General features: G+C 36.3%; 2 protein-coding genes across 3 annotated transcripts in view; one reads left to right on the top strand and one right to left on the bottom strand.

Moving 5' to 3' along the window:
* Nucleotides 1-477: 477 nt before the first annotated feature.
* Nucleotides 478-22757, bottom strand: part of js (jiangshi) — a 40087-nt gene continuing 17807 nt past the window's right edge. Inside the window, exons 3-6 of one of the 2 annotated variants that reach the window (XM_077439053.1) lie at nt 2635-2718; nt 2403-2553; nt 2213-2328; nt 478-2135 (exon numbers count right to left, since the gene is read on the bottom strand). In XM_077439053.1, coding sequence (XP_077295179.1) covers nt 843-2135; nt 2213-2328; nt 2403-2553; nt 2635-2718 — 1644 coding nt within the window. In that variant the 3' untranslated portion in view covers nt 478-842. The remainder of the gene's footprint in view (nt 2136-2212; nt 2329-2402; nt 2554-2634; nt 2719-22757) is intronic. The other variant, XM_077439052.1, reaches the window with a different exon arrangement.
* The window catches only part of LSm1 (U6 snRNA-associated Sm-like protein LSm1), a 72447-nt gene continuing 68738 nt past the window's right edge, over nt 19049-22757 (top strand). Inside the window, exon 1 of the mRNA XM_077439055.1 lies at nt 19049-19210. The gene's annotated coding sequence lies outside the window, so the exon portion shown is untranslated. The remainder of the gene's footprint in view (nt 19211-22757) is intronic.

Raw genomic sequence — 22757 nt, forward strand, 5'->3', positions numbered from 1 at the left:
CTTTTTTGTGCGCCTATTATACGATTGATAGCTCCCATACGATCTATTCCGAACATTTCACCTTATTTTTAAAAACTGAAGACCTTTCGTAGTTACATATATTTATATTATATCTTAAAGTAATATACTTATTAACTGATGTAACTCAATAAAGACTTAAATTACTGACAATTTTATTTTATTTTCGATATCATTGTTATTTATCGAACGTGTATACATGTCAATGAGCATTACATTTCTGTCACCGCTGCTTTTTTTCCCACACTTTTGCACACAAAACGTAGACTTTGGCGACGTTGCAAATTTATTTCAATTTTTGTTTACGGGAAGCTGTCGATATATTTCTGTATATTTTTTTTCTTGGAGCTTAGCGCCCTTTGAGGCTTGACGCCCGGGTGTTCTGCACCCTAAAATTCTGACTACAATGGCAGTTTTTATTATTTGGAATCGATTGTGAAATAATACCACGTTAAGTTCATCCCCTTTAAAATAAATTTTATATTTATATTTTTTAAGAGAAGTAAAATATTGAGGAAAACACATTTTAAAGAATTTATTTTATTAGTTATAATTATTTTAGTTCCTTAGATACTATACACATTTACGACGGTTTTTATCATTTATTTACATTTAATCGCTAACTTACATGCAAAAAATAATAACAATATACATTAACCTTCAGCGCATTGTTTCTCTTTAATAATTATTTGCATTTTAATAAATAAAGCGATCGGCCTCTATTGTCCATCGATTTAAATTAAATACTTACAAACTAATAGTGACATAATTAATAATTTATTAAATCGTGTAGTCCAGCTATGACACTTTAAATTAGACGCCAACTAGCGTCGTATCATTATACAGGGCTTGCACGTTCCAGGCACTACGAAAGATGGATGACACTGCGGACATTGGGCATTCTCTCCATAATAGGGATGATCCGAACCATCCCTTGATATAGATTGGGGTAATCTAACTTGGAATGACGTCATTGCACCATCCTCTTCATACCCTGGATGCTCTTTATCTAGTGGGAATACGTAGTCCGGAATAAAGTAGGGTGCCAATTTGAAACTATCGGTCCCTTCGCTAGTATTCTGATCTGATGCTGATCTCTGAGTAGTTATCGATCGTTGAGTAGTGGACCTTGGAAGTGCAAAATCTGGACGACCCTCTTTCGTTCCTGTATTTGTGACTAGAGTTGCTCTGTCGTTTGTTCGTCTTGGAGGCTCTTGGTCGAATGCTGGGGGTGCCCATTTCCATTCGTAGTAGATTGGAGGACCCATAGTCGTTGAAGCAATTTCAGAATATTCAAATTTCGGTGGTAGTAGATTTAAATCCAATTGAGGTATGTTACCCCTGTCCGTTTGTGACAGAGTATTGAAGTTGCTTTCGTTCTCTCCGGCTGCTTCTGTCGTAGTTGGCGCATTGTTGAGGATCTTTCCTTCAGCTTTTGATGTTGGTTGTTTGCTAGAATTCGAATCAGATGAGGTTTGAGTCTTTGTCGGTGTGCTTGGTATATTGTTAGGTGCAATGGGTGCAAACCTAGCCGTTTCAGATGACGTCTGTATCTCAAACGATCTTGGAGATTGGGATTCCTCCGTACTTTGGATTTCAGTGTTAGCAAAAAATTCGTCGGGGTCAAACCTGTTGATGAATTTGGTCTCTTGACTTTCTTGACTGTTTGGACTGCCACCCAACAACTGATTGTTGAATGACGCAATCGAGCGTACCGTGGTACTCGAGGCTCTCGACTGTTGAACTTTATTCTGTTGCACTGCGTTCAATAAAAATTTAGGCGGCTCGAAGAACTTAGAAGGTGTATTAACTCTAGAATTAGCTGCACCTGATGGTCGGAATGCTTGTTGGGTCTGCGTTTTGACCGTCGTATATGCGATTGTAGAGTCAAAGTCTGGACTAGAAGGACCCGTAACTATGATGGGTCTTCCAGTGAAGCTTAAAGCTTCCTTTTTAGCGACTGGTTTTGACGTTGTGAATGTATTTTTATTCAACTCTGTAGACCAGTGATTTGATCCGGCGAAAGCTGCTTGTTCATCGCTTAAATCGTTTTTACCATTGGTTATTGAATTATCAACATTGACAATGCTGCGCTCTTGTCCTGTAGGAATATCCTCCTAAAATATATCCCAAAGCATTAATTCAAATAATTATAAATACGTATACACATACATACATAAGTTTACAAAATTACCTGAAAGTAATCTCCAAAGTAATTGAATCCTTGAGCGTACGGTACTGTAAGAATATCTGGTCTGGGTGTCCTTTGATGATCTTCATCGTCTGCCACGAAAGGTTTATCTCTTTGCCCTGAAAGTTTTAATGACACCATTACAGATGTTGATCTTGAAATAAATGTTTGACACGAATAATTATCACCTTACCAATCAATAAATTAGCACTGTAATCCTTTTCAGACGTTGAACAGTTCACCATGTACCAATGATCGCAAATCAACATCCTTTGCTGGAAAAGTGTTGTATTCGGACATATATAACTGAATTGTCGACCCAATCCATCGCACATGTGATACACCTGAAAGAATTGAATATTTGATTCCATTGAATTGTGATATGAATTCTCAACATGTTGTAGATATAAAGAACGACAACAAACCTGACATCCGGTTTCTAAATCTGCGTAGTATCCTGAAGATCTGCCTTGACAGCTGAAACTCGTCTTTGGAATTCTGGGATATTTCTGAAACGTTGACAGAAAAAATATGTTACCAATTTGTTTATATAATGTAGACTAGTATCGATCATTGATCTGAGAAGGTGACGAATTTTAAAATTGCAATGTATTGTGTAGAATATTTCAAAATACAATGATTTTGTCTATCGTCAACCATAATATAATTCTAATATTATTAAAATATTCATGAAAATTTATAATATTCAAATTTTTATTTATACTATTCGTATAAAAACGATTCCGTATAAAAACGAGAAATGTGTCAAAATCGATTTTAAATACATTTTTTGTAGTTTTTATGATTGGGTATCAAAAAATTTGTCATGCTGCACTAATGAATCATCGATAATAGTGTCATCGTAATGTACAATTTGGCAATCGAACGCAAAAAAAAAAAGAAAAAAGACTTCAAAAATGTACAAAAACGTGTTTATAATTTATCTTGACAAAAAACACAGTGTTTTCTTCTTTGAACGATTGAGAAAATGCACAGTAAAAACTCACGTAATATTTCATAATGATTGATTAGAAAAAAATGAATGAAAAATGCAACATGGTGGAGGAGCCGTTTTTAACACATTGTTACGTGTGATTTTTATGAACAAATACGTCAAAAATGACAGTTCGTAACATTCATATTCGAATGCCAATAACATTCATTCGATAATGACAGATTGACACTTGCGAAAATAATAAATCATCAACGAACAAATTTAATTTAATGATTATTATTATTAAAAATAGAAAGGGGGCAATTATAAGCACATCCTAAATAGCGTTCACGTATCACGCATCTGTGAATTTCCACTTTGATAATATTTCAAATGACACATCGCATTTCACACACCATGAAACATATGATATGCACCAAGAAAAGTGTAAAAAAGGGAAAGTAGATATATTTTTTTCAATTGAATAAAAACCTCTACATACAAGAAACAGACGTACCGTTGCGTTACAAGGAAATTCGACATTAGAAAAAAATCAACCAACGATTCTTATGCAAATCGTTCGGAGATAGCGTTCATTCACAATATACTCATCATCACAATGTCCATTTTTAAATAATTCGACACTATTGTGAAACACACATAATGTATTCAAATAAGTTCAAAACGTGTGTTCTTGCAATACTACCACATATTGTGTATGACATTGTTGACTTTTGCATAATTCGATTACATAAAAGCTAATTCTCCGTTTCTATAGTCTATAAAAAAATATATCGCTGATGAAACCATGCGAAAGGCTGAAACGAAGCGAAAATAAACCGTTTTGAAATATTTCAAATGATATAATATAATAATAGCAAGTTTGATAGTCCTTTGTATAATATAACAATCTTATATACATACATATAAAAGCGATGAATAAATTCAAATTCGATGTGGTTAACTTTGATAGTCGATTTCATATGTTCGTTGCATAAATTTAATGATTCCTTGTACTCCGTGAAGCAGATTGTTTAATCTGTTGATTAATACAAACAAATATAATCATTCAAGTTTGTTTTTTATTCATAAAAATTTCACATAATTAACGTAGGTGCGTCAAATTTTCGTTAAGAGTAAATTTTTGGGCGTGATTTGCGACTTTTCCTTTCTCTCGGCCTTGATGATGATGATGACCCACTCAAGGCCCGTGAAGTTCACCATCTTTGAACGAGACCAGCTGACCTTCTGAAGGCTACCAGTATTAAAATGGAACGAGCCCTGCAGCTATTTTTTATTCGCTCATTGTGGCGATCTTAAATTACTCTCAACACCAGGAAAAGCTTTATTGAGAATATAGAAGCCAATACAATGCGGAAATTGCTAAATATCTACCATTAGACGGGGAGCGAAAGCTCTAGATTAATTTATTATGTTTTAAAAGTTCAAATAAATAGAAACGTTATAAAAAAATTGCGAACATGTGAATAATTGATTGTCTTTTTTTGCATATTGCTCAATAGCTAAATATTGTAGTAACAACACGTACTGACCCTCAATTGAAAAAGGTTATCAATCGCTTTTCGGCAATTTGCGCAACTGTGATCATTTGTGAAATGATTATTTTACGCCGAAATCCAATAAATATTTATCACCTTTAATTTCAGCAATACGTGTAATTAATATGCGATGCTGAATGAAATACACGTTTATTACTGAATTATCAAATATTATAATATTGCACGTGGTTTAATTATCAAATTATTCAATTTTATATATATTTATTTTTTATACGCAATATTCTTCACTAAACAAAGTTTAATCCGTATAATCAAAAATATCTATAAAAGAACTTTGATCGTCGTTTTTTCCAATATCGCATTGTCGTTTTCGATTTTTTAAGTTAATTATACACAAGAGAACTTACTTATATGTATATTGAAATATTAAAGATTTGTTCCTCCATAGCCTTAGTGATTTTTTTAAATATTTAAAATGGAATAAACGTAATAAAGAAAAATGGAAAACGCCTACGACAACCGTAGAGGGCACTATGACAATATGATACAAAGATATTATGGCTCAAAAATTACTCAACGTGGGAAATTTGCGTAACGAAACTCTAGTTGTTGTAATAAATAGGCAGTAGTGTCTATGTAAATTTAAATCCCACGACAAATTATAAATTAGGACCATTGTTCACCCAAAATTAAATAGTCAAGGTTAATAATAAGAGGTACATACATATTTAAAAAATAAGAATGCTACCAACACGCTATTTTCTTTGGATCTATAGGTTAAAATGAGTACTGTTTCCTATTAAAATATTACGCTCATCGTCTCATTTTACTACAATGAGAAGAAAAATAGATAACAACATTTAGGGCGAAAAACACATTGAGTGGTACGTGGTACGTGCTTTTTTTTAGATACTTTTAAACATGCGAATCGCCACCCCCTGGATGGTTTTGGTGATATTTTATCCTTGTATTTATCCTTGTTTGACAGTGATCGATAACGGTGAATCTCAAATTTATTTATATATTATCTTAGCTATCAAGCTAATTTAAAAATACATCTTAATTACTTAACTCTAAAATTTATAATTAACTTATATGTATGTACTGTCCCTCACAGAGGTGTCTCTTCGCACCTCGCAATAATGCATCCATGGTCTTAGCAGACCTGGTGCACTCAGGGAGGGCATTATACATGAGCACACCCCTGTGAAAAACACCCCCAGCTCTCTTATTTTTTCTTACTCTACTTACAACTAGTTTGTCCTTATTTCTAGTATAAAAACTATGTTTATCTCTTTTCCTTATTATATAATCATCAAAGTACTTGGGCAATAGCTTATGATCTAACTTATAAACAAAAGACAATGTACTAATATTTAGACTAATTCTAATACTCATCCATCCTAATTCATCTAACATACTTCCAATACTCTTAAATCTACTCACATTCAAAATACGTCTCATAGCTTGGCGACTAAACAAATTAAGCACAGTGGCACAATAAACCATATGTGGCAAGACAATTGAATTAAACACTAAAATTTTACTGTTTTTACTTAAAATATTTCTTAATCTACATAATATAACAACTTTTCTAGCCATTTTTTTTATTATATAGTCAGCGTGAATCTTAAAATTTAGTCCTGAGTCTATGTATATTCCTAAGTATTTTATATTTTCAACTTTTTCAATTAAATTATCATCAATTCTAATTTCATTCAATATATTTTTATTTTTACCATTCAACCACATAATTTTTGTTTTATTCACATTAAGCTTAAATTTATTTCCACACAACCAGTCATTCACATAATTTAATTCTATATTTTAAATCTCAGACATTACATTCTTTCCAATTATATGTATATATCAATGAAATGAAGAAATGTAGGAGAAATATATGCTAACAGCGTGGAGCTAATAACGTGATGTTCCATACTATTCAGTGTTTTTGCCCTTAGTAATCCCAACTCCAGATTGACCACATTCTGACATCTCCCTGTACTTCTTTTGCTATATAAATGGTGTATATTAGAGTTGTATTTATGATCAATTATGTATAGCTGATGTTTGAAGTTTAATTTTGTATTTTTAACAGAAATGAACACGACAAAATAATTAAAATTGAGGCCTCGTGAAAACTGAGTTTCGATTACGAACATAAACATTTGATTTTATCGTGTGGAATATTTCAAAGCTGATCAAATTAATCGGCGATTAAATGGCTCACCTTGATCACCCAAAGCGGATTATCCGATCGCATAATATAATAAAATCATGTGACCTGATAACAGTATAAATATGTGACTCGTGCAAGAATGTCATCTCGTCGAAGTTGAACTCGTGCACTCGCTTTAACATTTTCAAGCGATTACAGGTCACATCATATTTTACTACGCATAATAATTTTTAATCAGTTATTCAGATTATATTCAAGGTAGGCATATTATTGGGAGACGTGTATAAAATTTAAATTGCATAATAAGCAGACGGTTAATTTTTAATAAATTAAACGTTTACGTTAAACCGTGTCGGCTGTTACGAATAAATTTATCCACACGAAATTTATTTACGACATTACGATAAAAGCGCAGTTTTTCGCTGATGGTGTGCCAAAAAGCCATTAAAAATACAGTAGTAAATTAAATTTGTTTGAAAACCTTGAATGTCTCATATTAATAATGCCCAATATAACAAGATCCATCGTAAATAAACGGAATAGAACGTGCTGAGATTGTAAGTGGTGATGGTATTATTAGTACTATAATAAAAACACGCTCAAATTATAGTGCATTTATTTTAATATTGAAAATTGAACTTTGTTTTGCTTGAGTTGTATTAGCTTTTAATGGAATGAAAATAGTTTAAAACCGGTAATGAGAACGTCGCTTAATAGCTTTCGTGGGAAACCATAATTGCTGAAGATTTCAAGGTTTTATTAATATTTGTTTTTAATAGTCTTCAAAGATAGTCTTCAATGATAACTTACAGTATAATATTACTTAACTTATGGTTCATAATATATTATACAGTACATATCTATACTTATAATATTATATATGTAGGTAACGTCTATGGAAGTTTAAAAGCCAGTTGGATGTGCTTTCGACACTGTTATACATACATACATACATATGTATGTATATACATATTTTACAGTTCAAGTGCTCACTCCGGTTCGTTAATGAATATAGTACATATTTATTTATTTATTAATTAACATATTAGCCAAAGTGACATTAAAGAATACTATAACGCGTCACCGTGACCAGACATACATACGTATGTATAAGCATAATATAAATACTACATATATATATATAAGAAAATTAGCGAGACATCTATACATATATGTTACAGATAATAAATTTTTGAAATCATATTCAAATAGTGGTGACATAGTGGGTAGGATGGTTTTTGCCAATTTTTATGGAGGAACCGCTTCAACAATGAAATCAGATAATTTGGCAAACTATGGTAAAAAACGACCCACTTGTAGTCACAAATATCCATGTCCAGCAGCATTAATGATTATACTCGGAATAAATTATTTTCAATCGCGATCAGCTCACAGGATCGAACCCGGTGATCTTTCGGTGCTTAGTATCAACGCAACCGCCGAGCCATGCTGCTGGCTAATATGTATGTAGTTTGCTCATAAATGAAATATGGGCTTTAGTTCAAGTACAAACAGCCTTCAAAGAGAACCACCAGGTTTCGCATGTAAGTTTTAGCTGTCAAAACTTTTGAGCTGTCAAAACGCCAAGTATTTATAAGGGAAATCCTATGGAAACTGCATTCCAACGTTACTATAATTGTCGTTTTCGCTCATTTTTAAAATATTGTAACCCAAGGTAAGCATAAATACCTATGTATGTATGTACATACATAAATTATCGGACAAACAATTGAGATTGATACTTAAACTTATGCCTAATAGTTTGAGCATGAACAAACTAGTCTGTATTTTTGTTCTTTTGTCTACGCTATAACTGGCCAGATTGATTCTTGTATGAACATACTAATATGTTCATGAAAGAACGAAAAGTAAACTTTAACATATCTAATATATAATTTCGAAAGAGACTTTGTAAGTATGCAAGTATTGTTGGTTCGTAAATCTAAATCGTTTACTATTAGATTGGCCATGTTTAAGCGGTGCGGTTTATATTACAAATACCGAGCGAAGCCGGGTAAAAACACTAGTATACATATATGTTTATATATATATATATATATATATATATATATATATATATATATATATATAAATATACATATATGTATATATATATATATATATATATATATATATATATATATATATATATATATATATATAATATGCAGATGTTTAGCCTGTCAAATGTGGGGCCGAAATTGGGGTTTGAAAAAAAGCCTTTTTTTTTTGAAAATAGTGATGAATCTGTTTAAGTTCAAGACAAATTATGCCATTTCAATTTATTGACTGTTTATACAATGGCAACGTTGCTACCCAAAAATTTTGGCAAAACGTTTGACAACTTGAATTAAGAGAGATCGGAAAGGAAAGGTAATACTACTTTTCTATATATTACACAATTGTGCATCTATAATATAATGCAAGTATGAAAAGGCCGACTCATCAATTTGGCTATGTATCTATGAATGTTTCGTCAATAAGAATTTACGCAAAAGACCTTGTTACAGATACCGGCTTTTTAAAGCTAATAATAAAATAACATTATAACGGTGATACGATCATATATTATTGAAGCGTTACTATTGAGACATTGAGCTCGCTATTAGTGGATCGTAAATCGATTCGTAGGTCACAGGTCAATATTAGTCGTAAATAAAGATTCTGGGAGTGCGAGCGAAACAAACTAGTATGATGTCCGACGACGATTGAATTTGCTGTTATTTTTAAATGATCGTAAATTTTCTGAAATGAGAACATAGACACATTCAATCGCCTGCCAATTCTCAAAAACATACTACGATCAATTAATAATATACATATATGTGGATTTTGATTAAATGCTAATCGCACACACGATATGACATGACATGAAATGACGAAATAAGTGTTGAGAGTTTACATACGTGTAATCTTCGTATTTTGATTGCGTGTCTATATGTAGCTTCAAAATGTCACAAATTCACGTATTCACTTGCTCAATGCAATATATGTACATATGTAATTGCTTAAAATTATATTTGATCGATCATTTTATCTATTTGATTAAGTTATAATAAAGTGGAATTTAAAATATCGATTGTATAAATTTGATACATATAAATGGAGTTTAAAAAATAAAACAAATGCATTCATTTATCTGTTTTCATATTAACAGAAAATAACATTCAAATAAAATTTTAATAAAACAACTGAGTTCAGTTTTATTTTTTCGTTGAGGAAATAATTCTTGTTATATTTTATTCAAAATTAATTTAGTGCACAGAAAGCATCTTAAAGCATAGCCTGGCTTATCACAGGTATATATGTATATATGTATCTAAATTTTAACAATATATTGTGTAAGTTGATTTAAGAGCTCCATACTGAACATTCATCTAATCTATAATTTGGAAAGAGACTTTGTATGTATGTAAATATCCTTGGTCGTCGTCGTCTTCGTCGTCCGTAGATCGGTGACGTCATCGAACACGTGATTCGATTTTTTTTTTTTTTCGATCCATGGGCGCCGATTTTTTTTTTCGTTTCAATGGATTCACCCCCGCGGGGGCGCAAGGCGAGTAGCTTCATGGGGCCCCGCCAGGGGCGCCACAAGGGGCGCAGCCCCGAAGGGGGCCCGGGGGGCACAGCCCCGTGGGGCCCCAGCCTCATGGGGCGCAGCCCCATGGGGCTCAAAAGGGGGCGCCACAAGGGGCGCAGCCCCGTGGGGCCCCGAAGGGGGCCCGGGAGGCCCAGCCTCATGGGGCGCAGCCCCATGGGGCTCAAAAGGGGGCGCCACAAGGGGCACAGCCCCGTGGGGCCCCAGCCTCATGGGGCGCAGCCCCATGGGGCTCAAAAGGGGGCGCCAACAGGGGCACAGCCCCGTGGGGCCCCGAAGGGGGCCCGGGGGGCCGAGCCTCATGGGGCGCAGCCCCATGGGGCTCAAAAGGGGGCGCCACAAGGGGCGCAGCCCCGTGGGGACCAGCCTCATGGGGCGCCGCCCCATGAGGCTCAAAAGGGGGCGCCACAAGGGGCGCAGCCCCGTGGGGCCCCGAAGGGGGCCCGGGGGGCCCAGCCTCATGGGGCGCAGCCCCATGGGGCTCAAAAGGGGGCGCCACAAGGGGCGCAGCCCCGTGGGGCCCCGAAGGGGCCCCGGGGGGCCCAGCCTCATGGGGCGCAGCCCCATGGGGCTCAAAAGGGGGTGCCACAAGGGGCGCAGCCCCGTGAAGCCCCGAAGGGGGCGCGGGGGGCCCAGCCTCATGGGGCGCAGCCCCATGGGGCTCAAAAGGGGGCGCCACAAGGGGCGCAGCCCCGTGGGGCCCCGAAGGGGGCCCGGGGGGCCCAGCCTCATGGGGCGCAGCCCCATGAGGCTCAAAAGGGGGCGCCACAAGGGGCGCAGCCCCGTGGGGCCCCGAAGGGGGCCCAGGGGGCCCAGCCTCATGGGGCGCAGCCCCATGGGGCTCAAAAGGGGGCGCCACAAGGGGCGCAGCCCCGTGGGGCCCCGAAGGGGGCCCGGGGGGCCCAGCCTCATGGGGCGCAGCCCCATGGGGCTCAAAAGGGGGCGCCACAAGGGGCGCAGCCCCGTGGGGCCCCGAAGGGGGCCCGGGGGGCCCAGCCTCATGGGGCGCAAGCCCTAATAGGCATTAACTAAGGGGGGCGAAGCCCTAGACGGCAATTAATCATGGGGGCGCGGAGGGGCGAAGCCCTAAAAGGCAACTGATCATGGGGGCGAAGCCTTAGACGGCATTTAATCATGGGGGCGCGGAGGGGCGAAGCCCTAAAAGGCATTAACTAAGGGGGGCGAAGCCCTAAACGGCAATTAATCTTGGGGGCGCGGGGGGCGAAGCCCTAAAAGGCATTAACTAAGGGGGGCGAAGCCCTAGACGGCATTTAATCATGGGGGTGCGGAGGGGCGAAGCCCTAAAAGGCATTAACTAAGGGGGGCGAAGCCCTAAACGGCAATTGCTCATGGGGCGTGGAGGGGCGAAGCCCTAGAAGGCAAAGGCTCAGGGGGGCGCCGAGGGCGAAGCCCTAGAAGGCAAAAAAAATTTTGATTTTTTTTTTTGATTTTTTAAAAAATTTTTTTTTAATTTTTTTTTAATTTTTTTTTTATTTTTTTTTTATTTTTTTTTTAATTTTTTTTTTTGATTTTTTTTTTTATTTTTTTTTTATTTTTTTTTTTAATTTTTAAATTTTTTTTTAATTTTTTTTTTTTTTTAATTAAATTAGCTTAGTCATGTTTAAGCGGTTTATATTATAAACACTGAGCGAAGCCGGGTAATACAGCTAGTCTAATCTATAATTTGGAAAGAGACTTTGTATGTATGTATGTATCCTTGGTCGTCGTCGTCGTCGTCGTCTTCGTCGTCCGTAGATCGGTGACGTCATCGAACACGTGATTCGATTTTTTTTTTTTTTCGATCCATGGGCGCCGATTTTTTTTTTCGTTTCAATGGATTCACCCCCGCGGGGGCGCAAGGCGAGTAGCTTCATGGGGCCCCGCCAGGGGCGCCACAAGGGGCGCAGCCCCATGGGGCTCAAAAGGGGGCGCCACAAGGGGCGCAGCCCCGTGGGGCCCCGAAGGGGGCCCGGGAGGCCCAGCCTCATGGGGCGCAGCCCCATGGGGCTCAAAAGGGGGCGCCACAAGGGGCACAGCCCCGTGGGGCCCCAGCCTCATGGGGCGCAGCCCCATGGGGCTCAAAAGGGGGCGCCAACAGGGGCACAGCCCCGTGGGGCCCCGAAGGGGGCCCGGGGGGCCGAGCCTCATGGGGCGCAGCCCCATGGGGCTCAAAAGGGGGCGCCACAAGGGGCGCAGCCCCGTGGGGCCCCGAAGGGGGCCCGGGGGGCCCAGCCTCATGGGGCGCAGCCCCATGAGGCTCAAAAGGGGGCGCCACAAGGGGCGCAGCCCCGTGGGGCCCCGAAGGGGGCCCGGGGGGCCCAGCCTCATGGGGCGCAGCCCCATGGGGCTCAAAAGGGGGCGCCACAAGGGGCGCAGCCCCGTGGGGCCCCGAAGGGGGCCCGGGGGGCCCAGCCTCATGGGGCGCAAGCCCTAATAGGCATTAACTAAGGGGGGCGAAGCCCTAGACGGCAATTAATCATGGGGGCGCGGAGGGGCGAAGCCCTAAAAGGCAACTGATCATGGGGGCGAAGCCTTAGACGGCATTTAATCATGGGGGCGCGGAGGGGCGAAGCCCTAAAAGGTATTAACTAAGGGGGGCGAAGCCCTAAACGGCAATTAATCTTGGGGGCGCGGGGGGCGAAGCCCTAAAAGGCATTAACTTAGGGGGGCGAAGCCCTAGACGGCTTTTAATCATGGGGGCGCGGAGGGGCGAAGCCCTAAAAGGCAACTGATCATGGGGGCGAAGCCCTAAACGGCAATTGCTCATGGGGCGTGGAGGGGCGAAGCCCTAGAAGGCAAAGGCTCAGGGGGGCGCCGAGGGCGAAGCCCTAGAAGGCAAAAAAAAATTTTGATTTTTTTTTTTTTGATTTTTTTAAATTTTTTTTTTGATTTTTTTTTTTTGATTTTTTTTTTTGATTTTTTTTTATTTTTTTTTTATTTTTTTTTAAATTTTTTTTTTAAATTTTTTTTTTTAATTTTTAAATTTTTTTTTTTTTTTTTAATTAAATTAGCTTAGTCATGTTTAAGCGGTTTATATTATAAACACTGAGCGAAGCCGGGTAATACAGCTAGTATAATATATAGAGGTTCAGTTATAGATTGTATTTATTAGTGAAAATTATATGGGTACGTCGATGTGAATTTCCTAGAGTGCATTTGATACGTTCAACAATAGCTTGAAACGATATCGTTTCAAGGTCTCAAATACCGCAAAAACCATCATGAAAATATAATATACCAAAGGTCGTCCAAGTCCACACCCATAGTGAGTATTAAATACCACAATCGACACATCTATGTAGGCTATTATTACAATCTCTTAAGTGAAAAATGACTTGTTTATATTCCATGAATCATGTGCGTAAAAATACCATTCAATCCAAAATAAGCACTCGGAAAAAAGTTTTTTCGCTAAAAAAAACTTGTATTTTAGAGTAGATGACGTGCACTCTTCACATTTCCTGCATCATAACATACATACATACATATATTTGCATATATTCAAAATTGGATAAAAAATATACCTACATATAATTTTTTTAGAATTTCCAATATTCTATTCATGAATAGTTTCAATCAAAAGTACAAACAACCCTTAACTTGCCTAATCTAACTTTTGTACCGCCATTGATCAGTGGCTGGCATGCAATTGCTATCAATTGAGATTACATGGGTTCAATTCCTGGACCGATGTTGCTGGTCAGACCTTTGATATACATATGTATGTAACTCTTATCAAAGTTTTTCAATTCACCTGATTACATTGTTGAAACGGTTCCAAAAAAATGGCAAAATATTCTCATTTTTCAGCATTACATGTTTAAATATAATTTAAAATTTATAATAACTATGTTATAAATTTATATAAAGTACAATCTTCATCATCTATAGTCATTCGCCATCCACTGCTGGATGAAGGCCTCTCTGACACGCTTCCACTCTTCTGTTTTGCGCAAATCTCATCCATTTCACACTACACATTTTCCTTATTTTGCCTACCCATATTCTCTGCGGTCTTCCTTTTACCCATTTGAATTCTCTCGGGTACCATTCTAGCACTTATTTTGTCTACTTTTCATCCATTCTTCTAGTCACGTGGCACGCCCGTTGCCATTTCAATCTCTCCACTCTATCCAATATATCCCTCTTCATACTTTTCACCCACGTCTTCCGTTTTCTGTCTTTCCTCATTATACCGAGCATACAGCGTTCCATTCTTCTTTGAGTGTATGGGACTTTGTGTAGGATCTTGGCGTTCAATGTCCAAGTTTCACATCCACAAATATAATATAATAATAATGAATAATAATTTATTTACATATAATAATAATATTAAGTAAAAAAAAAATAATAATCCCTCAATTGAAAGTCGATTTAATAACGTCTTTTTTAAAATTTCATGACATCCAGGTAAATTTTCATATAATAATAACAGTTGAGAATCGATTAAACATTTTTATTCAAAAATATGCTTACGAGTGTGTGTATGTATGTATGTATGTGTAAAATACTAACGATGAAAAAATACATATCACCCCTTTCGATCAACTCATTCATTTTCCATTCCGTTTGTTTGCATTTTCATAGATGGTGAAGGTCGGTGAGCCTACTGTGGCCGAGTTTTCCTTTCGCGAAACAATCTCAAACGTCTTGATTTGTTTTGCCTGGTATTAATTATATTCGACACAAACTTATGTCATTCCGCATATTAAAACCGCCATATACATAGTGTCGCAATACTTTCTCAATACGCGCCGGTTCAAAGGGAATCACACTAAAGCCAAAGACAATGGGTAAAAGTGAAGCATCGTCGTCGGTTACGTGAACGCTATCTTGCCAACTTGCGAAACACCCTGTAGTAATTTCGCTAAATCCGTCACCTCCACAATGTGCCCAAATAAGCGGCCGATGCTCTTGTGCATATCTCCGCGTCGGGAAAATTGCGGAAAAAATAATTATCTTGGGAAAAATCGAACGACGTCGGTGTGTGTGTACACTTCGTCGCGACCTCTCTCACACCTGGACGAGGGTTTCCTCATCGAATTTCTTTCCAAACTGTCGGTTTTATTGAGACGACAACATGCCCGATGCTATGCCGTGTTGAACTTACTTGCGAACATCTCAAAATGTCGACTTTGACGTGCGACTCTCAAACGGTCGGTCGCAACATTGTCGCGAACGAAATCGAAAGTTGTTTACGTACGTACATACGTACGTATGTATAAATGTACACGCCAACGTTCGAACGGTCAAAAAGGTACTTACTATGTAATATTGTGTTTTTGGGAAAATTTTTCAATGTAAACAGTACCTAGAAGTAAACTAAAAAAAACTTAAACAGTAATAAAAAATATTTACATCATGTATTTATGTAATTGTCTATGGTGAATCTTTATCTTTTTATTAATGACTAATTTTTCATTTGTAGAACCATATTTTCTTAGCTTTCCCGTTACTGTTTTATATAGATATCTAATTTTATGGTGTGACATAGTACAATCAACGTAATATATACTTGTACGTCCGTGCGCTATACGGAAAGGGACATAATAAGACAATAATGCGTAATACTCGCAGGTAATAATAGTAGACATTTGCGTTTGAAAGTTTCGTGTATTGTTGAATACATTCAATGGTCATTGTTCGAGAAAGTGTGTTTGCGTATAATTTGTGTATACATATATGTACATACATATGTATATTGTACAGGGTGTCTCAAAAGAAAGTTTATAATTGAATTCAGAGCGTTATGTGGAAATGTTAGACGACTTCTTGGTGCCTGAACTGCAAAAATTTCCTGGCTATAACCAAATAACATGGTTCCAGTAGGACGAAGCAACGTCACACACGTCCAATACGTCTCTACCACGAGTTCGTGAAATTTTTTCAGGCAAATTGATCTCCAGGAGAGGTGACATAAATTGGCCTCCACGCAGTCCTGATTTAACTCCTATGGACTTTTTCCTATGGGGTTATCTTAAATCTAAAGTTTACGTCAATAAACCGACTTCCCTGGCGCATTTAAAAGAAAATATCCGTCACGAAATGGAGTCCACCTGCCGAGCCCTCATAAGTCTACATTTGGACGGTATTATTTTTAAGAAATAAATTCCCAAATTGTATACTTTAATAATTAATAAACATTTTTTCGATACACGGCTTACTTTTTTTTTAATCGATCCACTAAATATTAACTTTCTTTTGAGACACCTTGTATTTCATATATTTATGGACCAGTCGGTTCATTTTTTTCTGCACGTACAGAAATATGAAAAGCTTATTTGCACGTTCAAACAATGAAATGAGTTCAAAATTTGTTTAAATAAAAAATAAAAAATCGATCAAGATGTGATCGATCGAGTTTTCTCCGATGGCGAGTAAGAGTTAGAAAGTGCGACGACTTGCAGTCACAATTTGCACTCTAAATAATATTTTAGTGTCTATATATGGCCTTGAAATAATTACGCTCAAATAGTATGTTGATTTTCAATCGACAAGGGGATTGAGAAGAAAAAAAATTGGCCTCGAACTCGGTGAAAGTCAATTATTATTATCAACTTGTTAGTACTTATTGCGCGAGTGACTTTCGATAGTCGTGATTCGAATCCGCTAATCGATGATAATTTGCATGATTTTGTTATACATCGATGTAATGGAAGCTTCTCGGGAAAATGTTACTTCTGATGTAAAAATTTTGGCTGATGTAATGACTTCAACGAGCGGTGTGACACAAAACCCAGTCTGTCGTTGCAAGTCGATCATTTCCCACGGAAAAAATAAAATTAATAAAACTTATGTAACATTTATAAAGGTTAATTCAAAATATACAAATAGCCGGGATTTTTTTTTTTGTATCAAAATTAAATTTACAAGCAAACCGCTCTTATTCATCGATCTAGTAAATCGTGAGAAACTGCAATTCGTTCCAACTATGTATATAAAATGGATATACATAGAAAAACATTTCGACAGGTAACAAAGAAATGTCCGTTCCAGCATTAAATCATTAGAAATCCACTCAAAGTGATTTATAGACTTGTCCGATCGAACGAAAATTGTTTATTGTGAATCAAAATCGGTACAATTCTACTACGTTGAGCGAAATAATTCGACGATTGCGAAATTTTATTCAAATCGATTTTAGTACATAAAATTATTCATAAAAACTTATAGAAGCAGAAGGAAATTCCATATAGTTAATTGTCGGTTGTTAGCGCCGACGATGATCTCCGTTGTGCAATTTATTAATAGCGCAACACTGTTAGGAAAATTAGCGAGGGAAATCGCAATCTCCTCTTATTACCGCGTCTGTGTCTATTTTCATCGAAAGTGTACTAAACAAAAAAAAAGGAATGTGTCGTAATACGAGTAGTACTTATTACGCATACAAAGTGAGTGCATTGTTATTGTAATTGTAGCTACTGCATTGTTTGTCGATGCATTCAACCTTGTAATTAAGGCAACAGTGCCGTGTAATTGACTTGTGTATCATAAATATGCATTTAATGGTGAAAATATATTTGATTTCATTCAAATAAATTTTTTAATGTTATAAATAGCATATATTTAATATCATACATGTATAAATTATATAAATAATGTCTAATTTTGAGTGTTAAGTCTTTATAAAAAAATTTGCTAAAAATCGTAATGAAAAAGACTACAAAAAGAATCCTCACTGCTGAAAATTGAGGAAATGGATTTATTGATTTTGGTGATTTATACATATGTATATATGTATAAAACTTCGCCGTATGTACTAGTTTCGTCTAAGATTAATCTTTATATTGAAAATGGGTGGATTTGAATTAAGTATATGTAATTCTATTGATAATTAGGATTAAATCAAAATCACGGAAACTGAAAAATCTGATTTATATGGTTTTTTATACGTTTGTATAGATAAACACACACAATATTATATTCTATACTCTTGCCCACTTTCTATTTTGTTATCTCGGGAAAATTAAGTATTAATATGGGGATAAAGAAGTCTATTTCCTTAAATAATATAAAATTATTTTTTGAAAATGGAAATAAACTGCAGATTTCTACACAGTTTCCAGTCTCACACCACGATTGCGGAATATTAACATTAGCCGAACTTCAAAATTCAAATTCAAAACAGTTTCACTCGGTTCGTTTTAAATGTCCAACCATTGACAGCGAATTTTTAAGCGATCTTCAAACGAACGACTCTCGCACTGAGTACATAAATGCATACGTACATTCGTCAATTTCCATAAAATTGTCACGTCTTTCTAACTAACACATTGCGTGCCACGAGCATCCACATCTCAATGTCAAACTGACGAAGATTGCCCTTAATCGTACCGACGTGACTGGTGCAGGCCAAATTACCCCTCGACAATACAGTCTCGATTCGTTCTAAAGGTCGTAAGGTCTTAATTTACGAAACGGATATACCTACACACTTATTGTATATCACATTTGCCATTTAGAGTTCTTTCAAAACTTTTAAAAAGGCCTCATTTTGCGTGCGAACGCAATTCGGTGGAATCTCGATCATTATCTCCAGCTTATTAATCCCAATGTTAATACGGTAAGATAACCGAGTCGTCGAGCGAGTGCATCGCAATCGATTTTCATGATAGGTCAGGTGTGTTTCGAAGCTGGAGGTGTGTTGTCATGTCATCGCTACTTCATCTTACATATCCTTCAGTGAACAAATTCTAAATCTACTTAAAACATTCGACCTAGACGCGCAATAGTTCTAAATTTTATACAGGCATGTCTTTTACATATATAGGTATGTATGTATGTTTGTACATTTACGGTAGAGATATGAATGAAAAAATGCTTAAGAAGTTATTGATTCATTTTTGATAAGATGATTTCTTTATTTGATTGCTGTTTAAATGGCAATGTTCCGAACATTTTTTACAGCTGTTTAGAATTTTTGTTTGAAATGTTTACTCTAAGCATATTTTTAAGAATTAAAAACAGGTTGAACACCATACTTTATCGGCTCTTAGTGCAAGTTTTCAGATAAATCGTGATTTTTGCAAAGAAAAAAAGCGCACGCGCCGTAAAATATGAAAATGACTCATTAATTGCGAGGTGACTAATATACTATAACGATAAATCACACAATAAACAATTAACAATTTTTCCTTTAAATATTTAAAAGCGAATGTGTAGTGTTAATTGAAAAAGAGCTTGCTTTTTTTAAATGTCATATATTATACATACATACGCAAATTTTTCGCTAATGATTCTTATTATTTTTTTTTGTTTTTAAAAGTCACGGTTGCTTAGGCTCGTTTTATTTAAAAATTTTGAGCGAGGAATTTGTTTAATACATATTTGAATACGTTAATCTTAAACTTTAGTTTTGCATATGACAACAATTCTCAATGGATAATATTTTCACATTTTTCCTATGTGTGTCAAATGTTCTTTGTTGAAGAGTTGTCAGCCCTTCTTAAAATATGTAAAAGCTCATGCATACATAATTTATATAAAATGGATTGAATGTCTGTTTGTATACGTCTTTTGAATTTATACTTGCAGTAAACCTACGCCTTTTTTCATCGTACATATTTATTATAAAATGATTAATAAATTTCGAGGCTTTTTTTGGGTCATCGATAAATATTTTATAATCGTTCTCGCCTTTCTATTCATTCGAATCAACTGATATTATAATCGATTTTTTTGCATGGAATATGTATGTATGTAGATCTAATCACGAGGAAGTAACAATTCGGCCATTAAAGAGACGATCGTTTGACGATATCGTAAAATATTCATAAAATATCGCAATTTCGTAATAACAACACGTTCATTTATCAGTCAATTACCAATTTCGTAATGCTCACTTTCACGTTTTCAAGTGCTCGTTAGTCATTCGTTCAGTTCTGAACCTTATCTGAATCGTTCCTTTCTAAACATTGCGTTTATCGTCAATAATTTTCCTTGTGTTGGTTAGTTTTTTCTTGTCGAATAGGAATTCCTTTTGAAATTTAGGTTACATAGATATGTACATACATACATACATAACGTTGCCGTAACGATAGATTAATTGCGGAAAAATGACAATGCGCGCTCGTTAACCGTGACACCTAAAATTGTGTGTGGGTGATGTTAACAATAGAAAGAAGTGTCATAGTAATCGTCGTGGGAAAGCTTTATTCCTTTTTCAAATATGTACAATGATTTTAAAGAATGCTTGACAAGTGTCAAGGCTCATATGTCAATATTCAAGTATCATAAGGATAAGGATGGAAGCATCGAGATAAACAGTGTGTCGCTTTTGAATCAGTATGAGTATGTACTCGTACAAGTACATACATATGTATGTATTTATACTAATTTATACTATGTAGGAAGGAATGAATTTCCAAACTACATCGTTGCTACTTTATCTATGTACGTAGTAATAATATATGAAGTTTTGTGATCATGCGAAAATTCAAACTGGAGATTTTGACTGATTCGAACTCAGAATCGATCACTGATCACATTTTCATGATCTAGAAAAAAAATGTGTGTGTGTGTGTGTGTATTTTGAAGATTTTTTTGAATACCGTTAGTCCTATCGAGCTGAAGCTTTCCTGAATCTTCTTGCACTTTTGATCTATTCTCTTTCAATGGTAAAATTTTTGTAATAAAATATATTTACAACGATCTTGCTTAAATTTTTGACCCGTTTTATGTATTGATGATTATCATAATTTCAACGGAATCGATATCTTTGGGCCATCTCGGCTTTATTATATTACATACATATCTACATCTCACGTGCATGTTTTTTTTTATAGAAGATGTTTGTACCTACGCTTTCGACATCATTATTTCGGAAGTTTACCGTTATCACTCCATAATCAACATATCATCATCATCATCCTCGTTGCATTTCGTTGCGGGCATTGTCTCTAAATAGGCAGGTGTTAGCAAAGGCAACGGCCGTAGGCGGCAATTACCGAACTTGACATGATTTTTGGCCGACTTCAATTGGCGCATTAATTGTACGGAGTTCAATCTTCACGAAAAGAAAGAAGCGAACCGAACTTGATTCTATAGAGGTCGAATTATATTATAATAAATATAACGTCATGGTGATGATTTGATAGTTTGCACGAGAGTTTCATCACAGTTGAAAAAAATGCTAAGATGCGTTCAATAACGGCGATAAATTACCGCTTTTTTTTAACTCGGTGGATTTGCATCGTATAACGAGTTGCACAAACTTGCCGTTAGAAAAGCTTTAAATAATGTATGACACGGTCGCGAGTGGGATTTGGTTTCGAATAAAATGATTTCTTCGTACATCTTTCAAAGATAAGTACTTGAAAAATCCGGCAGTAGAAGGCGTAAGGCGTTTCGAAAGCTTCAATTAAACTTTACCGTTTCTATTGCAGAATTTATTTTCATAGGAATTCAACGAATCAAATACAGGACGCGTTTGTGTGTCAGCGTTATAAAGCTGAAATTTTTCGACTTATGAACTCGGACGATTTACAATCGTTTCGTTCTGATTCGGATGATCACATCAAACATCAATCATGGGGGCTCAATGATTGATGAGTTGTATTATAAATCGATTGACTTATGTCGAATGTGTCATAAATCTTTTTTTTATCGTTTTATACATGTGCTATCTTATATTTGATTTTTTTATCAGTTTTCTCGTGAATCGCTAAAATAGACATAAGTTCAGGTGCACTTCCAAGAATGTTGTTAACCTTAGTAAAAAATTAAAAACTTGATTTTCATCGAGGAGCGTCGGCAACACCAAATAAATATTTATAACCCATAGACATCTGCAATGATTTTGCCGTCTGCTTTAAATATTAATTCATATTATGCCATTAATACGGTTTCATGAATAATTTAATATTGCTTCCTGGATCGTTGCTAATTTACGCGCGTCGCGGAATACCATCGCATTTTTACGCCCGATTACAACCGAAACAAAATTTTCAATGTAATATTAAGTATGGCAATTTAAATATGTAGATTGGCATGTCGTATTTATTATTATCTCGATAGTTCAAAGTGCAAGTTGTAGAGCGTTATATAAATATCTAGTTGCGTTTAATTACTAAGTAGGTGCCTCATTAAGGCTTATAGATAAGATAAAATAAATAAACAAAAATGGATAAACATATGTATATGGATTGATTGGTCATCAATAATATTTTCACAAACCAACCATAAGTCACTAAATGATCATATGCATGATTGCTCTCATCCGGGTTATGGTTTTGAAAGATTCGTATTATCATATACATGTATGTATGTATGTATGTACGTACATACATATACGCACATCTATACATGTATATATATAT

The sequence above is a fragment of the Arctopsyche grandis genome, chromosome 9 (genome assembly GCF_051622035.1).
Source record: "Arctopsyche grandis isolate Sample6627 chromosome 9, ASM5162203v2, whole genome shotgun sequence".
Taxonomy (NCBI): Eukaryota; Metazoa; Arthropoda; class Insecta; order Trichoptera; family Hydropsychidae; genus Arctopsyche; species Arctopsyche grandis.